General features: G+C 43.0%; 1 protein-coding gene across 3 annotated transcripts in view; it reads right to left on the bottom strand.

Annotated features, from left to right (window-relative positions):
• Positions 1–16,824, bottom strand: part of LOC138349848 (UDP-glucosyltransferase 2-like) — a 35,729-nt gene extending 18,905 nt beyond the window's left edge. Inside the window, exons 1-2 of one of the 3 annotated variants that reach the window (XM_069323774.1) lie at positions 16,188–16,824; positions 15,584–15,757 (exon numbers count right to left, since the gene is read on the bottom strand). In XM_069323774.1, coding sequence (XP_069179875.1) covers positions 15,584–15,664 — 81 coding nt within the window. In that variant the 5' untranslated portion in view covers positions 15,665–15,757; positions 16,188–16,824. Of the gene's footprint in view, positions 1–15,583; positions 15,758–15,915; positions 16,054–16,187 lie in introns of those variants that run through there. The other 2 variants (XM_069323767.1, XM_069323780.1) reach the window with 2 other exon arrangements.
• Positions 16,825–17,577: the final 753 nt, after the last annotated feature.

Here is a 17,577-nt window from a genome sequence, read left to right as displayed (position 1 = left end):
TCTACTAAAGGGGCAGCGTACCTCGTCGAGGGAAACCCATCTAAGATAACCCTTTGTTTCCTATCAGTAGACACTTCCTCGGGTAACAAGTTTCTCAAAATCAGAGACTGGGCTGCTCCACTGTCTCTGAGTATCACTACAGACCTACTTGTCACTCGATACATACCCTATTGAAGTGTAAGGGTGAACAATCCTGGCTTCTCTCTGTTCCCCCCTAGAGACTGGGTGTCTACTAGTGGTGTCACACAACTCACCACCATAACCTTCCCCCCCCCCCCTCCCTATGCGGGTCGTTACCTGTTCTACATTTACACTTAGCAGCTAGGTGTTCTTTCTGCCCGCAGGCACAACACACTATGTCCCTCCTAAGACTAATTTGCTTTGGACTACCTGGGGGGTGTCTTCACAGCACTATGTAGGACGGTCCTCTCCTCTTCTGGCTTATACTTCAAAAATGGTTTTGAGTAGCTCTTCGAAACATACTTGGTAGAGGCCCTATGGGTTAGAATATATTCTTTAGCCATGGTGGCTGCCGCACCCAAGGTCTCTATTTACTGCTCCTCCAAGTATGTCTTCAGATCACCGGACAAACATTCTTTGAAGTCTTCTAATAAGACGAGTTGTTCCAGTTGTTCTTTGGTCTCCACCTTCCGAGATGCGCACCATTCGTAAAAAAGCTGCTCCTTAATACACGCAAACTCCGTAAAGGTGTGCTCTGTCGTCTTCTAAAGGTTGCGAAACTTCTGCCTATATGCCTCAGGCACCAACTGGTAAGCCTTCAGCACCACCTTCTTGACAGCGTCGTAATTGGTAAATTGGTCGTAAATAGTCAGCTCTGATTGGATCATAAAGGTCCAATTGTCTCTTGGCCAATCCAATGATGCGGCTACCTTCTCGAAAGCAGCAAAAAACTTTGATACTTCCTTCTCATTGAGCTTAGGAACCATTTTAATGTTCCGCATTGGGTCGAAACCACTAATTTCCCTTCTACCACTTTATCTTAGCACTTCCAATTCGTGTTGTCTCTCTTCTGTCTTTAATTCTATTTCCAAAAGTTTCATTTCCGTTTCCCTCTCCAACCGTTTCACTTCGATTTCAAGTTTTATTTCAATTTCTCTTTCTTCTTTTCTTACTTCTCTTTCTTTCTCTTATCTTTCTTCTAGTTCTAGCTTTTTCTCTTCTCTCTCTTTTTCTAGTTCTAGCTTTTTCCACTCTATTTCACGATGGATTTCTAATTCACGCATTTTCACAGTTAATAGGCTCACATTAAGCTCACTCGAGTCACTCTCACCATTACATTCCTGTTCTTCCTTTTCAGTGGAAGCCATAACATTTTCTCCATTACTCTGCACCTCACTTTCTTGCTTACCGACAGGTTTTAAATGCCTATATACCTTTGAGAGGATTTTCACATGCGAGCCACGATCGCTCACCTTAATCTCAAGGAAGACACTTATTAAAACTATCTCGGGTTTTACAAGGTGTTTCAACTTGAAAAGGCAGTCCTTCTGATTCAGGAACTCCTTAACATTGTCCAGAGTATCAATGGTCTGTTTCTCTGTCATTGTTAACTTCAGTAAAGTTGTGCACAATCACGTAACACTGCACTGTTTCCCAACACCGAACACAACACTTAACACTTACAATAGGGAAATCTATACAAAGGGATTGCACTAATTACTTAACCAGTTCTATCAAACTTACCTGACGAGAAGTCGAATCCCGCTGGGGATGCCAGTTATGTTACGACCAGCTGGGGCCGGTAACCGGGTTCTTTCTGTTAACGTATTTTATAACCTATTCGTCTTGATCCTGCCCCAAGTCGATGGTAAGCTTTCAAGAACTGGTGGTGGCAAGTAGTAATGCAAAGAATAAAGGGGGAGGGGGGAGATAACAATACACAGTTACACCTTCATCAATATATTATCACCTTATTGGTGATAGACATTGAGTCGCTTTCACTCAGAACACTCAATAGAACGGCAGTGTTCATCAAATCCCGGCATGTCCACTATGTCCAGGTATACTTAGTCCACACTTAATGGCAATCACTGGCGAGTTTACCTTCCTCAACATGGGCCAGTCCACACACTGTATTGTCACGATGTCCCAATACTCCACCTCTACTCTCCAGATACACACTGGCAGAGGGTTTTAGCAACACGCTGACAGGGGTTTCAAATAATCCCGTAAATACCCTGGCAGAAGTCTCTATCAACACACCAGCAGCACTTCTCAACAGACGCACTACTGTCGTCTTGTGACTCTTCTTGGCCATATCCCGGGTACATCGGTCCATACAACACTGCATAAATCCAGCAGCTAACACACTGTTAATACTGACGGCGGTCACTGTATCCTCTCACAGGACCAAGTCAAGAGTTCAGGACTGCCCAAGGTGAACTGCCCTCCTCAACGTAATCGCCTCCTTATGCCTCATCCGTGAACATAAAACGATATTAGCTAGACAGAGAGCATACTGGGTGACTTTGGGATAACATTCCTTTGTTGACTTACTGTTCCCCACAGTAAGTTAACAAAGGAATTTGTTGACTTACTGTGGGGAACATGGGACACAGGGATAAGATCCTCGTTGGACGTAGAATCACTGTTTACCAACGTACCTGTGGATGAAACAATCAGGATGATAGCGGACAGAGTGTATCGTTATCTGGCCTGTACTCCTCTTGACATACCAGAAAACATTCTAAGGAAACTACTCCAAGCTTGTACTAAAGAGGCACCCTTCTTGAGCCCGGATGGGCACATGTATAAGCAAGTAGATGGGGTCGCCATGGGTTCTCCCCTAGGTGTCCTGTTTGCACACTTCTACATGGGTACCATCGAGCAAAAAGTCTTAGTCGAAATTAACTTGAAACCGGCCATATACTGCAGGTATGTTGACGACATTTTTACACAGGTACCTGATGTCAGACATCTGCAGGAGTTCAAGGAGGCATTTGAGCAGAGTTCCGTGCTGCGTTTCACTTACGAGATGGAAAAGGATGGGAAGCTGCCCTTTCTAGATGTAACAGTCATGGAAAAGAGCGGAGGTTTCCACACTGCAGTCTACACTAAGGAAACGAACATAGGAATGTGCCTAAATGCCAACAGCGACTGCCCAGACAGGTACAAGAGGAGTGTTGTTAACGCTTATGTCGACCGTGCTCTCAGCCACAGCTCAGAATGGAAGCAAGTCGACGAAGAACTCTGTAGGGTAAGGCAGGTCCTAGTCAACAACGGCTTCTCCAATGGTTTCGTCGAAGACATCATAAGAAGGAAAGTGAAACGCCATGCAACCTCTGAGGAGACAACCAACACAACACCTATACCCCCTATTAGACTATTTTACAGGAACTTCTTTTCCACAGCTCATAAAACGGAGGAAAGGGTCCTGAAAGATATTGTTAATAGAAACGTTATCCCTACAGACAAAAATCAGAGGATACAACTGACGATTTACTATAAAACCAGAAAAACGGCCAGCCTACTCATGAGAAACTCTCCAGACACAAAACAGAACGCTTTAAAAGAGACTAACGTCGTCTATGCCTTCAAATGCCCTCTTGGGGACTGTAAGCTCCAAAAAACCCAGTATATAGGCAAGACAACAACATCTCTTTCTAGGCGTTTAACGATGCATAAGCAACAGGGCTCCATTAAGGAACATATAATCTCTTCCCACAACCAAACCATCGCCAGAGAAATCCTAGTAAACAACACAGAAATCATCGATAGATACAGCGATAGCAGGCGGCTTGACGTTTGCGAGGCACTACACATCAAGAAGTCAACACCAGCAATCAACAGCCAATTAATGCACAACTATATTCTACCCACCTCAAGACTCCGCTCCAATATAGAAGCATCAAGAAATATGGACCAATGGACTTTCTACAAACACTTCTATTCAATACCCATTGTTTCGTGTTCTGTCTTGTGTTGATGAAATTAATACCCTATTAATGCCACCTCACCCCATCCACCTCACTCAAATGTAGATATAAAATCGGAGATGCGTAAGTTCTATTCAGTTGTGTATTTGTAAACTAAAGTCTTTGAAAATGTAATAAGTTTTACGAAACGCGCTCGTGTCGCGTCAGACTAGAAATAAAAATGAATTTTGGAGAATTGATTTTTGATTGACCTCCAACAGTGAAAAGAAATGTACGAAAAATTGAGAAAATTCGTGTTAGAATTATTAATCTTACTTTTTCGGTCATATTTAATAATATATGTCTACAGGAAAGACTGCTACCAAAATATACTAATATATATATATATATATATATATATATATATATATATATATATATATATATATATATATATATATATATGTCGTACCTAGTAGCCAGAACGCACTTCCCAGCCTATTATGCAAGGCCCGATTTGCCTAATAAGCCAAGTTTTCATGAATTAATTGTTTTTCGACTACCTAACCTACCTAACCTAACCTAACCTAACTTTTTCTGCTACCTAACCTAACCTAACCTATAAAGATAGGTTAGGTTAGGTTAGGTAGGGTTGGTTAGGTTCGGTTATATATCTACGTTAATTTTAACTCAAATAAAAAAAAATTGACCTCATACATAATGAAATGGGTAGCTTTATCATTTCATAAGAAAAAAATTAGAGAAAATATATTATTTCAGGAAAACTTGGCTTATTAGGCAAATCGGGCCTTGCATTTTAGGCCGAATATGACGTTCTGGCTACTAGGTACGACATATATATATATATATATATATATATATGTCGTACCTAGTAGCCAGAACTCACTTCTCAGCCTACTATTCAAGGCCCGATTTGCCTAATAAGCCAAGTTTTCCTGAATTAATATATTTACTATAATTTTTTTCTTATGAAATGATAAAGCAACCCTTTTCTCTATGTATGAGGTCAATTTTTTTTTATTGGAGTTCAAATTAACGTAGATATATGACCGAACCTAACCAACCCTACCTAACCTAACCTAACCTATATTTATAGGTAAGGTTAGGTTAGGTAGCCAAAAAAAGCTAGGTTAGGTTAGGTTAGGTAGCTTAGGTAGACGAAAAAACATTAATTCATGAAAACTTGGCTTATTAGGCAAATCGGGCCTTGAATAATAGGCTGAGAAGTGCGTTCTGGCTATTAGGTACGACATATATATATATATATATATATATATATATATATATATATATATATATATATATATATATATATATGCAAACAAGCCTGAATGGTCCCCAGGACTATATACAACTGAAAACCCACACCCCAGAAGTGACTCGAACCCATACTGCCAGGAGCAACGCAACTGGTATGTACAGGGACGCCTTAATCCGCTTGACCATCACGACCGGACAAAAGGAAGTGATAGCCGAAGCTATTTGAACCACTTCCCCGCCGGCACTCGGATGGTAATCTTGGGCATAGCATTTTATCAAATCACCTCATTCTTTGGGGCACACGTGAGGAACACAAATGCAAACAAGCCTGAATGGTCCCCAGGACCCGGCGGGGAAGTGGTTCCGGCAACCAGGAGGCCTGGTCGACGACCGGGCCACGGGGACGCTAAGCCCCGGAAGCACCTCAAGGTAACCTCAAGGTAGCAGCGTTTATTTCCGCGTTGCTATATCCGTTGTTCAGCAATACCCGAGTTACTCTTTCAAACTCTCTACTCACGTTGCTCCATTCAGAGCAGTGGGTAAGCGCTCGACGAATATAAGCATTGAGAACACTGGCTTTGTATCTTTGGGGGCTCTCGCTTCTACCGTTCAGGCATAATCCTATGTTGGTGGGCTTGGTATATACATTGGTGCTTAAAGAGGTTCCTGTTTTTGTTATTAGTACATCCAGGAATGGCAGACTGTTATTTTCACTATTTTCATGTGTAAATCGGAGTACTGACTCTTTAGATGTCTTTTTAGGTCAATTAGTTCATCTGAGTCTTTTACTATTACGAATATGTCATCTACATAACGGCAATATACAGTTGGTTTTTGTCTGCTACTGAAGACCCTGTCTTCGATGGTTCCCATATAAAAATTAGCAAATAAAACTCCTAAGGGGGAGCCCATTGCTACTCCGTCTATTTGTAAATACATGTCTCCTTGTGGACTGATGAAAGGGGCTTCCTTTGTACATGCTTCGAGAAGACTTTTCAAGTGTGGCTCAGGTATGTCTAATTTGGGGGTGCTCTCGTCTCTGTATACTCTGTCCAGTATCATTCCTATGGTTGTGTCGACTGGGACGTTGGTAAAAAGGGATTCAACGTCCAGGGAAGCGATGATTCCATCGGGCTGGGTAGATTTGATCAATTCTAGGAAATCTGCTGATGATTGTAGACTAAACTTACTTGGAGTGTATGGAGTTAGGAGTTCATTGAGTTTTTTTTTTTTTTTTTTTTTTTGCCAGGTGATAAGTTGGGGTTGGTATTTGGCTGATTATAGGGCGTAGTGGGTTACCTGGTTTATGCGTCTTAACATTGCCGTAGGCATATCCTAAGCCATAGTCGCCTTGAAGTTTATTGAAATGCACACTACCTTTCTTTGCGTTGATTGCTGTAATTGTTTTGTTTACTTTCCGCTTAAGGTCTTCTACGGGGTTCCTCGTGATTCGTTGAAATTTGGAGTCGTCACTTAGGATGTCGCTAATTTTGTTCATGTATTCATGGGTAGGAATCAATACATATGCTGCTGTTTTGTCGGCTTTTCTTATTGTTACGTCTTTCAGATTTTTTAGTTGTTTCGCTGCTTCTTTGAGTCGTGGGGTTAAGATTGTAGATGAATATGTTCCTCGTTTTTTCCCTGCTTCTGCAAGTAGTTCAGCTTGAAGTGTGTCAGTGGTGATGACTTTTTTGTTGTCTTCTAGCTTATGGATATCGTCCAGAAGCATTTCGATTTCCAGGCGTTTTTGATGCATCTTTGGTTTAGATAAGAATTGACAATTTAGACCAAGATTTAAGAGGTCTCGTTGGTCCTGGGTAAGATCATAAGAAGTCAGGTTAAAGTAGCCATCTTTAGGACGAGGGATTTTTAGCTGTCCACCGTTTAGGGATGTTAACTTACGGAGTGTCTTTGTTTCTACAAGAGTTTTATGTTGTTGTTTCAGGTTAAATAGTTCACTGTTGATGGTTTGCTTGAGTTGGATAGGGATGTCGTACTGGGTCCATTTGTTTAACAGATGCTCCGCCAAAACAGCAGCATATGTATTGATTCCTACCCATGAATACATGAACAAAATTAGCGACATCCTAAGTGACGACTCCAAATTTCAACGAATCACGAGGAACCCCGTAGAAGACCTTAAGCGGAAAGTAAACAAAACAATTACAGCAATCAACGCAAAGAAAGGTAGTGTGCATTTCAATAAACTTCAAGGCGACTATGGCTTAGGATATGCCTACGGCAATGTTAAGACGCATAAACCAGGTAACCCACTACGCCCTATAATCAGCCAAATACCAACCCCAACTTATCACCCGGCAAAAAAAAAAAAAAAAAAAAAAAACTCAATGAACTCCTAACTCCATACACTCCAAGTAAGTTTAGTCTACAATCATCAGCAGATTTCCTAGAATTGATCAAATCTACCCAGCCCGATGGAATCATCGCTTCCCTGGACGTTGAATCCCTTTTTACCAACGTCCCAGTCGACACAACCATAGGAATGATACTGGACAGAGTATACAGAGACGAGAGCACCCCCAAATTAGACATACCTGAGCCACACTTGAAAAGTCTTCTCGAAGCATGTACAAAGGAAGCCCCTTTCATCAGTCCACAAGGAGACATGTATTTACAGATAGACGGAGTAGCAATGGGCTCCCCCTTAGGAGTTTTATTTGCTAATTTTTATATGGGAACCATCGAAGATAGGGTCTTCAGTAGCAGACAAAAACCAACTGTATACTGCCGTTATGTAGATGACATATTCGTAATAGTAAAAGACTCAGATGAACTAATTGACCTAAAAAGACACCTAGAGAGATAGTCAGTACTCCGATTTACACATGAAAATAGTGAAAATAACAGTCTGCCATTCTTGGATGTACTAATAACAAAAACAGGAACCTCTTTAAGCACCAACGTATATACCAAGCCCACCAACATAGGATTATGCCTGAACGGTAGAAGTGAGTGCCCCCAAAGATACAAAGCCAGTGTTCTCAATGCTTATATTCGTCGAGCGCTTACCCACTGCTCTGAATGGAGCAACGTGAGTAGAGAGTTTGAAAGAGTAACTCAGGTATTGGTGAACAACGGATATAGCAACACGGAAATAAACGCTGCTATAAGAAGACACTTGGACCGTTGGTATAATTCAGAACCTAGAACAGAAACCACAACACCCCCAATAAAATTATATTACAAATCAACCGTGCACAGTGAACATATAAAAGAGGAAAGAATAATGAAAGAAATAATCCGTAAAGGAGTAAAAAGCACTACTCCTAACCAAAACATAAACCTGATAATATTCTACAAAACCAAGAAGACTTCCGAACTCCTTATCAAAAACAGCCCGAAGCCGACGGAGAACCCTCTACAGCAGTCAAGCGTTGTATACATGTACACTTGCCCCCACGAAGGATGTAACCTTCAATGTAAGTACATAGGTATGACGTCGACCAAGCTGACGAGGCGTTTGACATGCCATCTTCAATCTGGTGCCCCTAGGAATCACATGAGACAAGCCCATGACATTACTCTAACAAGAGAAATGTTGAACAAGAATACTTGCATAATAGATAAAACCCAAGATTCAAGAAGATTACAAATTCTTGAGGCAATTCACATAAGAATAGAGCGACCTACCATGAACACCCAAATCACGGAACTATTTACTCTACCCACCATGAGAGTAAGGACAAGACAAGAACATATCGATGCCAACACAGAAGACAATGTCCAACATAACAGGCCAATTACACTGGATTAATCTTTGTGTTTAGATAGGAGATGCCTCGTATGGGCCAATAAGCCTTCTGCAGCCCCTATGTTTATCCCTTATGTATCCCCCCATGTTTTTCACCTTCATTGTATTATCACCTGACCTAATGCGGGTATAAAATCAACTAGTATTGTAAGATTGTTCACTTGAGAATGAACCATGGAGGTTCGAAACGTCGTGCAAATTATACAAATAAGTGTAATACACTCTATAGTAAATCACTTCTTTTCTTCACCTTAAAAGAACGAAAATGAGTTTTGGAGAACTCCTATTCCAATTAAGCCCTGATGCTAAGAAAATAGTTAGAGGGATAGGAGCCCTAAACCAGAAAATAATAAATACAGAATATGCGGTCATATTCAATGAAATATATATATATATATATATATATATATATATATATATATATATATATATATATATATATATATATATATATATATAATTACTGCTGACACATGTAGCCTACAGCTATCAAACGTTATTGGGAACACTAAGGAGATCTCGCACTCCTAAATCACATAGGTGAGTGATTTATCGATCACGCATGCCAATAAACACTCTCGAGAGTTACCTTACTCGACAGAGCGACGGCGGTCTCTCCAGCTAGCCTCGTCACTCACCAAATTCTACCGAAATTACATTAACACTGCAATCACAATATATATATGTATATAAATCACACTTGTCACGGCCCTGGGAACAATACAAGAAATTTAGACCACACTGTGGTACACTCCATAATAATCATTGCCAGGAATCACTGGCGTTACACATACCTGAGCGCTCAGTGTTGGAATTCCACACCTGCAAGACCACTTATTTAAATGATATCACTCCATCCCACGGACGATCAAAAATGATTAATTACCACAATGGAATAATATAATTATTACATGGACATCCTCTCAGTCCTTGGCTAATCTATGTATACTCTGTTCCCGTGTGTACCCACACACACACACACACACTGTCCGTCTGTGTACACCAGACGTAAGTCCCCCTGGACTGACAAGATGACAACAAGGGTGATTATCTCTTCATCCATACTTCACTCCACCTCCACAGGTGCTGCGTGACTATGTGACGGAACACTTGACCTCGAATTCAAGCTTTTAGAGACTAACTGATCATCAGAAATACACACATAGGTACTTACTCATTCACACTGCCGGCTTACACACCATTCCCATACATCATGCACCCCGCTTCCGGTGGCTGGCTCGCTCAGGGCAGCGGTGGGCGGCGGTAGTACCTTACGTGGTATTTTTTCGTACAATTGGCGCACACTCGAACCCCACCCACTCAACACGGCTCGGTTCGCACCCTCGACCCACGGTGAAGTGAAGCGTTCGTACCCAGGTGACGCGCACAATGATAGCATCTCACACAAACATGGGAAATCTGCCTGACACGAATTTCCCCGTTCCCATCGGCTGCTACAGAGCACTAGCAAGTCTAATCATCACTGGTATGGGATCTACGAGTCTGTTACTGCTCGTATGCACATTATCCCACAATCCCAGATCACTGTACCTCTACCCACTGTACACAATGTCTTTCTCCCCTCCAAGCGACGACTTCGGCCGGATTCTGTGACGACCGCTGTCGTTGGTGAAGCAGGAAGTGAAGCAGTTGAGTAGTCCAGCCACCACGGCGCCCTATACTCAATTTGGCCGAATTGAGTACAGAGAAGCGTCTTGACAGAGTGGCAGCTGGGTTCAGAATGATGCTCACATCGACGATTTCCGCGTCCTCCTCGAAATAACCAATGAGAGGAAGGCATACAGCGGCCTACCCCTCTCATCCAATCAGCGATGGTGTAGCATAGCCCCTAGGGCAGCTCCAAGATGGCCGACCAACATGGCGGCTCAAGATGTTTACTAAGATGGCGGCTGTTTCCATGACGACGACTCGAGCGGCTAGCGCGAGGGAGGCCCACAGCTCACCCCACGCCTGCGGCCTAGCTGTTCCTGCGCAAAGTGGAGTCTCGCCTCAAAGCCATACAATGAGATGATGCTATCAGCTCTAGCACTGTCCACAGACATGCCACCCCGGCCAGGGTAACATTTATGGACTGCTGATGACTGGGGCTCTCACATGAGCCCAAACACTAGATGTTTCGGTTGCTGGTTACCAAACTTAAGTCTGCCCACTTAACAAGTGTACTGGCTCCCACAGGCATAAGAGCACTATTGTAAGTGAGCTGGTGAACCATCTCCTCAGATAACCTCCCACCACAAGATAAAATTTCCCGGAGGAAAATTTCATCTAAATCACCAGCCACTTACACTTGTGCTCTCAAGTGCGCGGCGGCTGGGTGATGGTGGTGGTTCATCCATTTTCTGTTGACGTCGGTGGCTCGCGGGTCAAGATGTGACGTCACTGGGTCGTCCAGGGTGGTACTTCCTGACCGTAGTGCGGTCGTGCTCAGGTTCTGGGTCCAGGTTAAGCCGGCTCAACGCCTCGCAGCTTCCCTTCCTCAGTCCCTTCACACTCTCGCCCCACAGGTCTGTGTCATACTGGACACAATAGGTAGCACACTGGGATGGACTTACCAATGAAGTACAGACTACACACCTTCCCTACCCTACCGACACAATTCCGACAGTTAGCAGACTGTCTTGACTTCCAGGTGACAGGGTCTTTCTTCCTGTCTGTCTGTCACTCTCAGACCGGGTTGCTCTACCGACTGAGTTGACTGGGCTGAGGCCTCTTCAGCAGCTGTCAAACCTCGCCCCTCACTGAGCACTGGGTCACTGACCTGCTCGTTCTTCAATCTCTCAGCGACCGTTCGTTTGTCTGAACGATCTTCCAACAGCCTGAATGATTGGTCCAGAATATCCACTCCACTTGTGGGAACCACAGCTACCTTAGCCTCACCACTGGTAACATCAAGCAGACGTTTACTCTCCTGAGTGGTGTTAACCCTCACGGGTCTGGCTGGTTGACAGGTCGTGGCGGGATCACCTGATCTGGGCCACACCCGTCTCACTGGGCTCACCCCCGTTTTCTGTGAAATGAAAGAAGGAAAATTGCCTTTTTTTCCTTTTACCTCATGCACCTGATCTTTCGCCTGATAAGAGGCGACCATGACTTCCTCAGCTGGCGGCCGTGTGACATCGCCGTCAGCTGGTGAGACCCATCTGAGTCCCTCTGAATCAGTTCTCGTTTTCTGTGCAATAGGGAGAGGAGGATGGCTCCGGTTTCTTTTCACCTGCTGCCTCTCTTCTTCTGTCTGAGCGGCGGTGGTCTCTGCTCGACTGGCTGGCTGACGCTTGGTGTCAACGCCAGCGGGTTTAACCTTCCTCTCACCTGTTCCTGTTTCCTCTGGGTCATTTCCACAGGACAGACCCACCTGGTTCTCTATACCAGGAGTATTACCTATCAAAAGTCCATACACTGCCTTTCTACTTAGCGCAGCTTTGATCTTACCTTTGATATATGGGGTGTCTGCCCACACGGACACTTCTTCCATGTCCTTACCAGTGCCATCTGGGTACTGGACACGGAGGGTTCGACCTATTCTACTCTCAGGCTCAACCAAACTGCTCCTGACCATGTTAACTGTAGCACCCCGGTCTCGAAAGACACTCGTCCATTGCCCATTAACTCTTCCTCTAGTTAACTCGAGTGTGTGTCTTAGGGCATCACCTCCCACGGTACTCATGCCTGTAACTTGCACCTTGGTCATCTTCTTAGTCTTAAGCCTAGTGCTGCTCGGGCACTTAGCTGCTCGGTGACCTGCCATGTTGCATGTGAAGCACCTGGGCCCCTTAACCTTGGGTTTCTGTTGGTGTCCCTTAGACTTACTTTCTTTCGGTTTGGCTCCCTTACTTGGAGCTTGAGTAAACCTTTCAACCTTTGTCACACATCGATCTAGGTATGCATCCCTAGGATCGATCTTCTCCTCTCTTGGCAATAGAGGAGGTACCTCTACTTCCAGCGCCTGTACCTCTGAGCTTGGCGCGGCAGGAGGGGTTTGACTCCCCGTCCTTGCCTGGGGAGGACGCACTCTTGCAATTTCCAATCTAGTCAATCTCTCGTGGTGGGCATTCCACATGAAGGCCACGAACTTGGCCTTATTAACTCCTTGCAGTTTAAAACCATCAGCTTGAGCTGCTAGGTACTGTAAAGTCATTTCCTCCTGGGGTTGTTCAGTCCCCATCCTGACTGAATTGAAGGTGTCCTGTTTGCGAACTTCTACATGGGTACCATCGAACAAAAGGTCTTAGTCGACATGAACTTGAAACCGGCCATATACTGCAGGTATGTTGACGACATTTTTACACAGGTACCTGATGTCAGACATCTGCAGGAGCTGAAGGAGGCATTTGAGCGGAACTCTGTGTTGCGTTTCACTTACGAGATGGAGAAGGATGGGAAGCTGCCCTTTCTAGATGTAACAGTCATAGAAAGGAGCGGAGGTTTCCACACTGCAGTCTACACTAAGGAAACAAACATAGGAATGTGCCTCAATGCCAACAGTGACTGCCCAGACAGGTACAAGAGGAGTGTCGTTAACGCTTATGTCGACCGTGCTCTCAGCCACAGCTCAGGATGGAAGCAAGTCGATGAAGAACTCTGTAGGGTAAGGCAGGTCCTAGTCAACAACGGCTTCTCCAATGGTTTCGTTGAAGACATCATAAGAAGGAAGGTGAAACGCCATGCAACCTCTGAAGAGACAACTAACACAACACCTGTACCCCCTATTAGACTATTTTACAGGAACTTCTTTTCCACAGCTCATAAAATGGAGGAAAGGGTCCTGAAAGATATAGTTAATAGAAACGTTATCCCTACAAACAAAAATCAGAAGATACAATTGACGATCTACTATAAAACCAAGAAAACGGCCAACCTACTCATGAGAAACTCTCCAGACACAAAGCAGAATGCTTTAAAAGAGACCAATGTCGTCTATGCCTTCAAGTGCCCACTTGGGGACTGCAAGCCTCAAAGAATTCAGTATATAGGCAAGACAACAACATCTCTTTCCAGGCGATTAACGATGCATAAGCAACAGGGCTCCATTAAGGAACATATAATCTCTTCCCATAACCGGACCATCACCAGAGAAGTCTTAACAAAAAACACGGAAATCATCGATAGATACAGCGATAGCAGGCGGCTAGATATCTGCGAGGCACTACACATTAAGAAGTCGACACCAGCAATCAACAGCCAATTAATGCACAACTATATTCTACCCACTTCAAGACTCCGCACCAATATAGAAGCATCAAGAAATATGGGCCAATAGGCCCTCTGCAGTTACTTCCATTCTTCCCTTTAACTTACAAAATATTATACCCATTGTTTCGTGTTCTGTCTTGTGTTGAAAGTTTGTTTTCACCTCATCCAAAACTGTCGAAACATATCACCTCACCCAAATGCAGGTATAAAAAAAAAATCGAAGATGTTTAAGCTCTGTTCAGTTATAGTTGTGTGTGTGTAAACTAAAGTCTTTGAAAATGTATTAAGTTTTACGAAACGTGCTTAAGTGTTGCGTCAGACTAGAAATAAAAATGAATTTTGGAAAACTGATTTTTCAGTTACCATCAGCAGTGAAGAAAAATGTAAGAAACATTGAGAAAATTCGTGTTAGAATTATTAATCTTACTTTTTTGGTCATATTTAATAATATATATATATATATATATATATATATATATATATATATATATATATATATATATATATATATATATATATATATATATATATATATATATATATATATATATATATTATGTGTGTGTGTCTAGTTGTGCTTGCACAACTCACCTAGTTGTGCAAGCACAACTAGGTCAACTAGGTGAGTACACACACACACAGCATGGAGTCCATATCTAGTCAAGCATAAGACTAAACTGGAAAAGGTTCAAAGGTTTGCCACCAGACTAGTACCCGAGCTGAGAGGTATGAGCTACGAGGAGAGACTACGGGAATTAAACCTCACTTCGCTGGAAGACAGAAGAGTTAGGGGGGACATGATCACCACATTCAAGATTCTCAAGGGAATTGATAGGGTAGATAAAGACAGGCTATTTTACACAATGGGCACACGCACAAGGGGACACAGGTGGAAACTGAGTGCCCAAATGAGCCACAGAGATATTAGAAAGAACATTTTTAGTGTCAGAGTGGTTGACAAATGGAATGCATTAGGCAGTGATGTGGTGGAGGCTGACTCCATACACAGTTTCAAGTGTAGATATGATAAAGCCCAATAGGCTCAGGAATCTGTACACCTCTTGATTGACGGTTGAGAGGCGGGACCAAAGAGTCAGAGCTCAACCCCTGCAAGCACAACTAGGTGAGTACACACACACACACAAACATTTTATTTTTTAACTAATAATTCATTAATTTCCCATTTATTTATTTACATGTGGGCTGTTTTTTCCACTTATTATACTAATCACTTTTGAAAAGAATTATCTGTTCTTCTCTGTTGATACTTGTATATTTATTTCTAGTCTGTTTAAAACATATATGTGGAGGCTGGTCAGGGCCGGATGGGCCAAGTAGGCCATGGCCTAAGGGCTCACCAGCACATTTTATTCTTATACATATATAAGCATAGGAATATGGCCTCACTGTATTCCTCTGCAAAACTAGAACTTGGGGGTCTTACCTCGTGTCCACGGTCGGCCAGAGCCTCAGCGAGAGACATGAAGACGTTCCTGTGGCTCTTGGAGGAGACGGGGAGGAGCATGAGGATCTTGTAGGACCTCTCAGGGGGCGCCAACTCCCCCGCGACGACCCCCGCCACAGCCGCCACCAACACACACAGCGGCGCCAACTTAATCTATGGACAAAGAATCGTAGTGTAAAAGAACAGCGTGAATAATCCAAATTCACAAATATATTTTTGGCGGGGTGCACGTTAGACAACAATCATCTCTTCAACTTTGATTCCAAAGTGCAAAATCTAATGTGTGTATTTAGCATGGGAATTGATCTAACCATTTTCTTCCTGGTTGGAAACGCGTGTGGTCAGGCAGGACTCTGGATGAGAAAGACTTACAGTTTCTGGACCACTAGACTTTAACCGCTTTAACTTTCAGACACACCCGCAGATATTCACAGTCACGAGCACCAATAAACAACTCTCCAAGGACACAAATAAGGCATGGACCTGAATTTCATTAGATTTATAACCAAATATATAAAATATATAGTTTACCCATCATTTAATAAGTTATTGAGTGTTTAAAGTCTGAAGTAAAAAGATTTACCAGGCTCTGGTAAATAATTCCAGAGAAGTAATTCCAGAGAAGGACGGTCCACAGATGAGCGAGATGTCAGTAGACTCCCCGTGCACACGAACTCTCCTGCTGACAAAACAATTGGGCTCACTCTCAGCTACCATGTGAAAATCAAGATTTGAGAGTTGTCCTCCAAGGTTACTTACCAGATTCACAGACAAAAAGCTAAACCAGTTTTATTAATGCCATCAATCTAGTTAAAATTGATATTGTACTCTGAAACAATATGTATAACAAATCAGTAAATGGTTTAAGTTGTTTAAATTTGGAAATGGTGTTATTTTGTTTATGAATGACAAACAAAGTAATACCAAGCAAAAAGAGCAAACGTGGGAAGAAACGGACTGCACAGTGAAATTCTTTAATACATTAAGACATCGCAGTCATATTCAGCTTATTCCGAAAATCTCGACTGTCTATGATTGACAGGAATGCTTCCCAGTCGCTGGCCATATTTCTGAGGCTGAAAAAATTTATTGTTTCTCAGTTACTTCAGAGTAGCAAAAGTCTCATTCGCCCTTAGGAACAGCACTGTTCTCTATGGCAGCTCGCTCTTCAAAAGTTCGTGATACGATCAGTTCACCAAACACAACATGTAATAACTTATGGCATGAACCTCCCGCTGCCACGCTACTCCACTCTCATACACTGTCACCTCTGCTGCCGGGACGGTGGGAGCTGGGCACCAGCCTTCATCACCGTCACGTACACACCTGCAGGGCGGCTGCTCCTCACCATTACTGTGCATCTTTCCCTATATCATATACTGAACAATATTTGCGATTTTCCGCCTCCAGCATGAGGAGCGTATTTCCTGATGCCTATGATCTCTTGTTGGAGATATGTCCGTAGTTGCTTTAAGCCTATATTTTTCCTTGGCCAAGGGTTTCACTTTTGACAGTGTAAGTAGCTAATGACCTATCGAAAATAATAATTAATAATAATTCATTGTGAAGGAGGACAGGCAGCCAGAGTGAATTTATATATATGTTAGGCTTATATCGAAGTCACACCCCCCCCCCCCCAGGGTAGAATTACTGACTTTTCCCCAGGATTCAACCCCAAAACAAGCTGATTAACTCCTGGGTACCTACTTACTGCTGGGTGAAGAGGTGCATTAGGTGATAGCAAATACGCCTAACCATTTCTGTCCCGTCAGGGATTCGAACCCGAAATCCTTGATTGTGAGTCGAGAACAAACCCTACTGTACTACTGGGACCCTCTTAAATAAATACGAGTCAACATAATATTGGGGACAATATTATACTGTATCTTGAAACTTGCGTCAATTACATTTTAAATATACTGTATCCTCAGTAGGAGTCGGGCACGAGGCCCTGAGAGTGCTAGGCTAGTACA

The sequence above is a fragment of the Procambarus clarkii genome, chromosome 2, assembly GCF_040958095.1.
Source record: "Procambarus clarkii isolate CNS0578487 chromosome 2, FALCON_Pclarkii_2.0, whole genome shotgun sequence".
Lineage (NCBI taxonomy): Eukaryota > Metazoa > Arthropoda > Malacostraca > Decapoda > Cambaridae > Procambarus > Procambarus clarkii.
The sequence above is the reverse complement of the archived record's forward strand: the minus strand, read 5'-3'. Positions and strand labels throughout refer to the sequence as shown.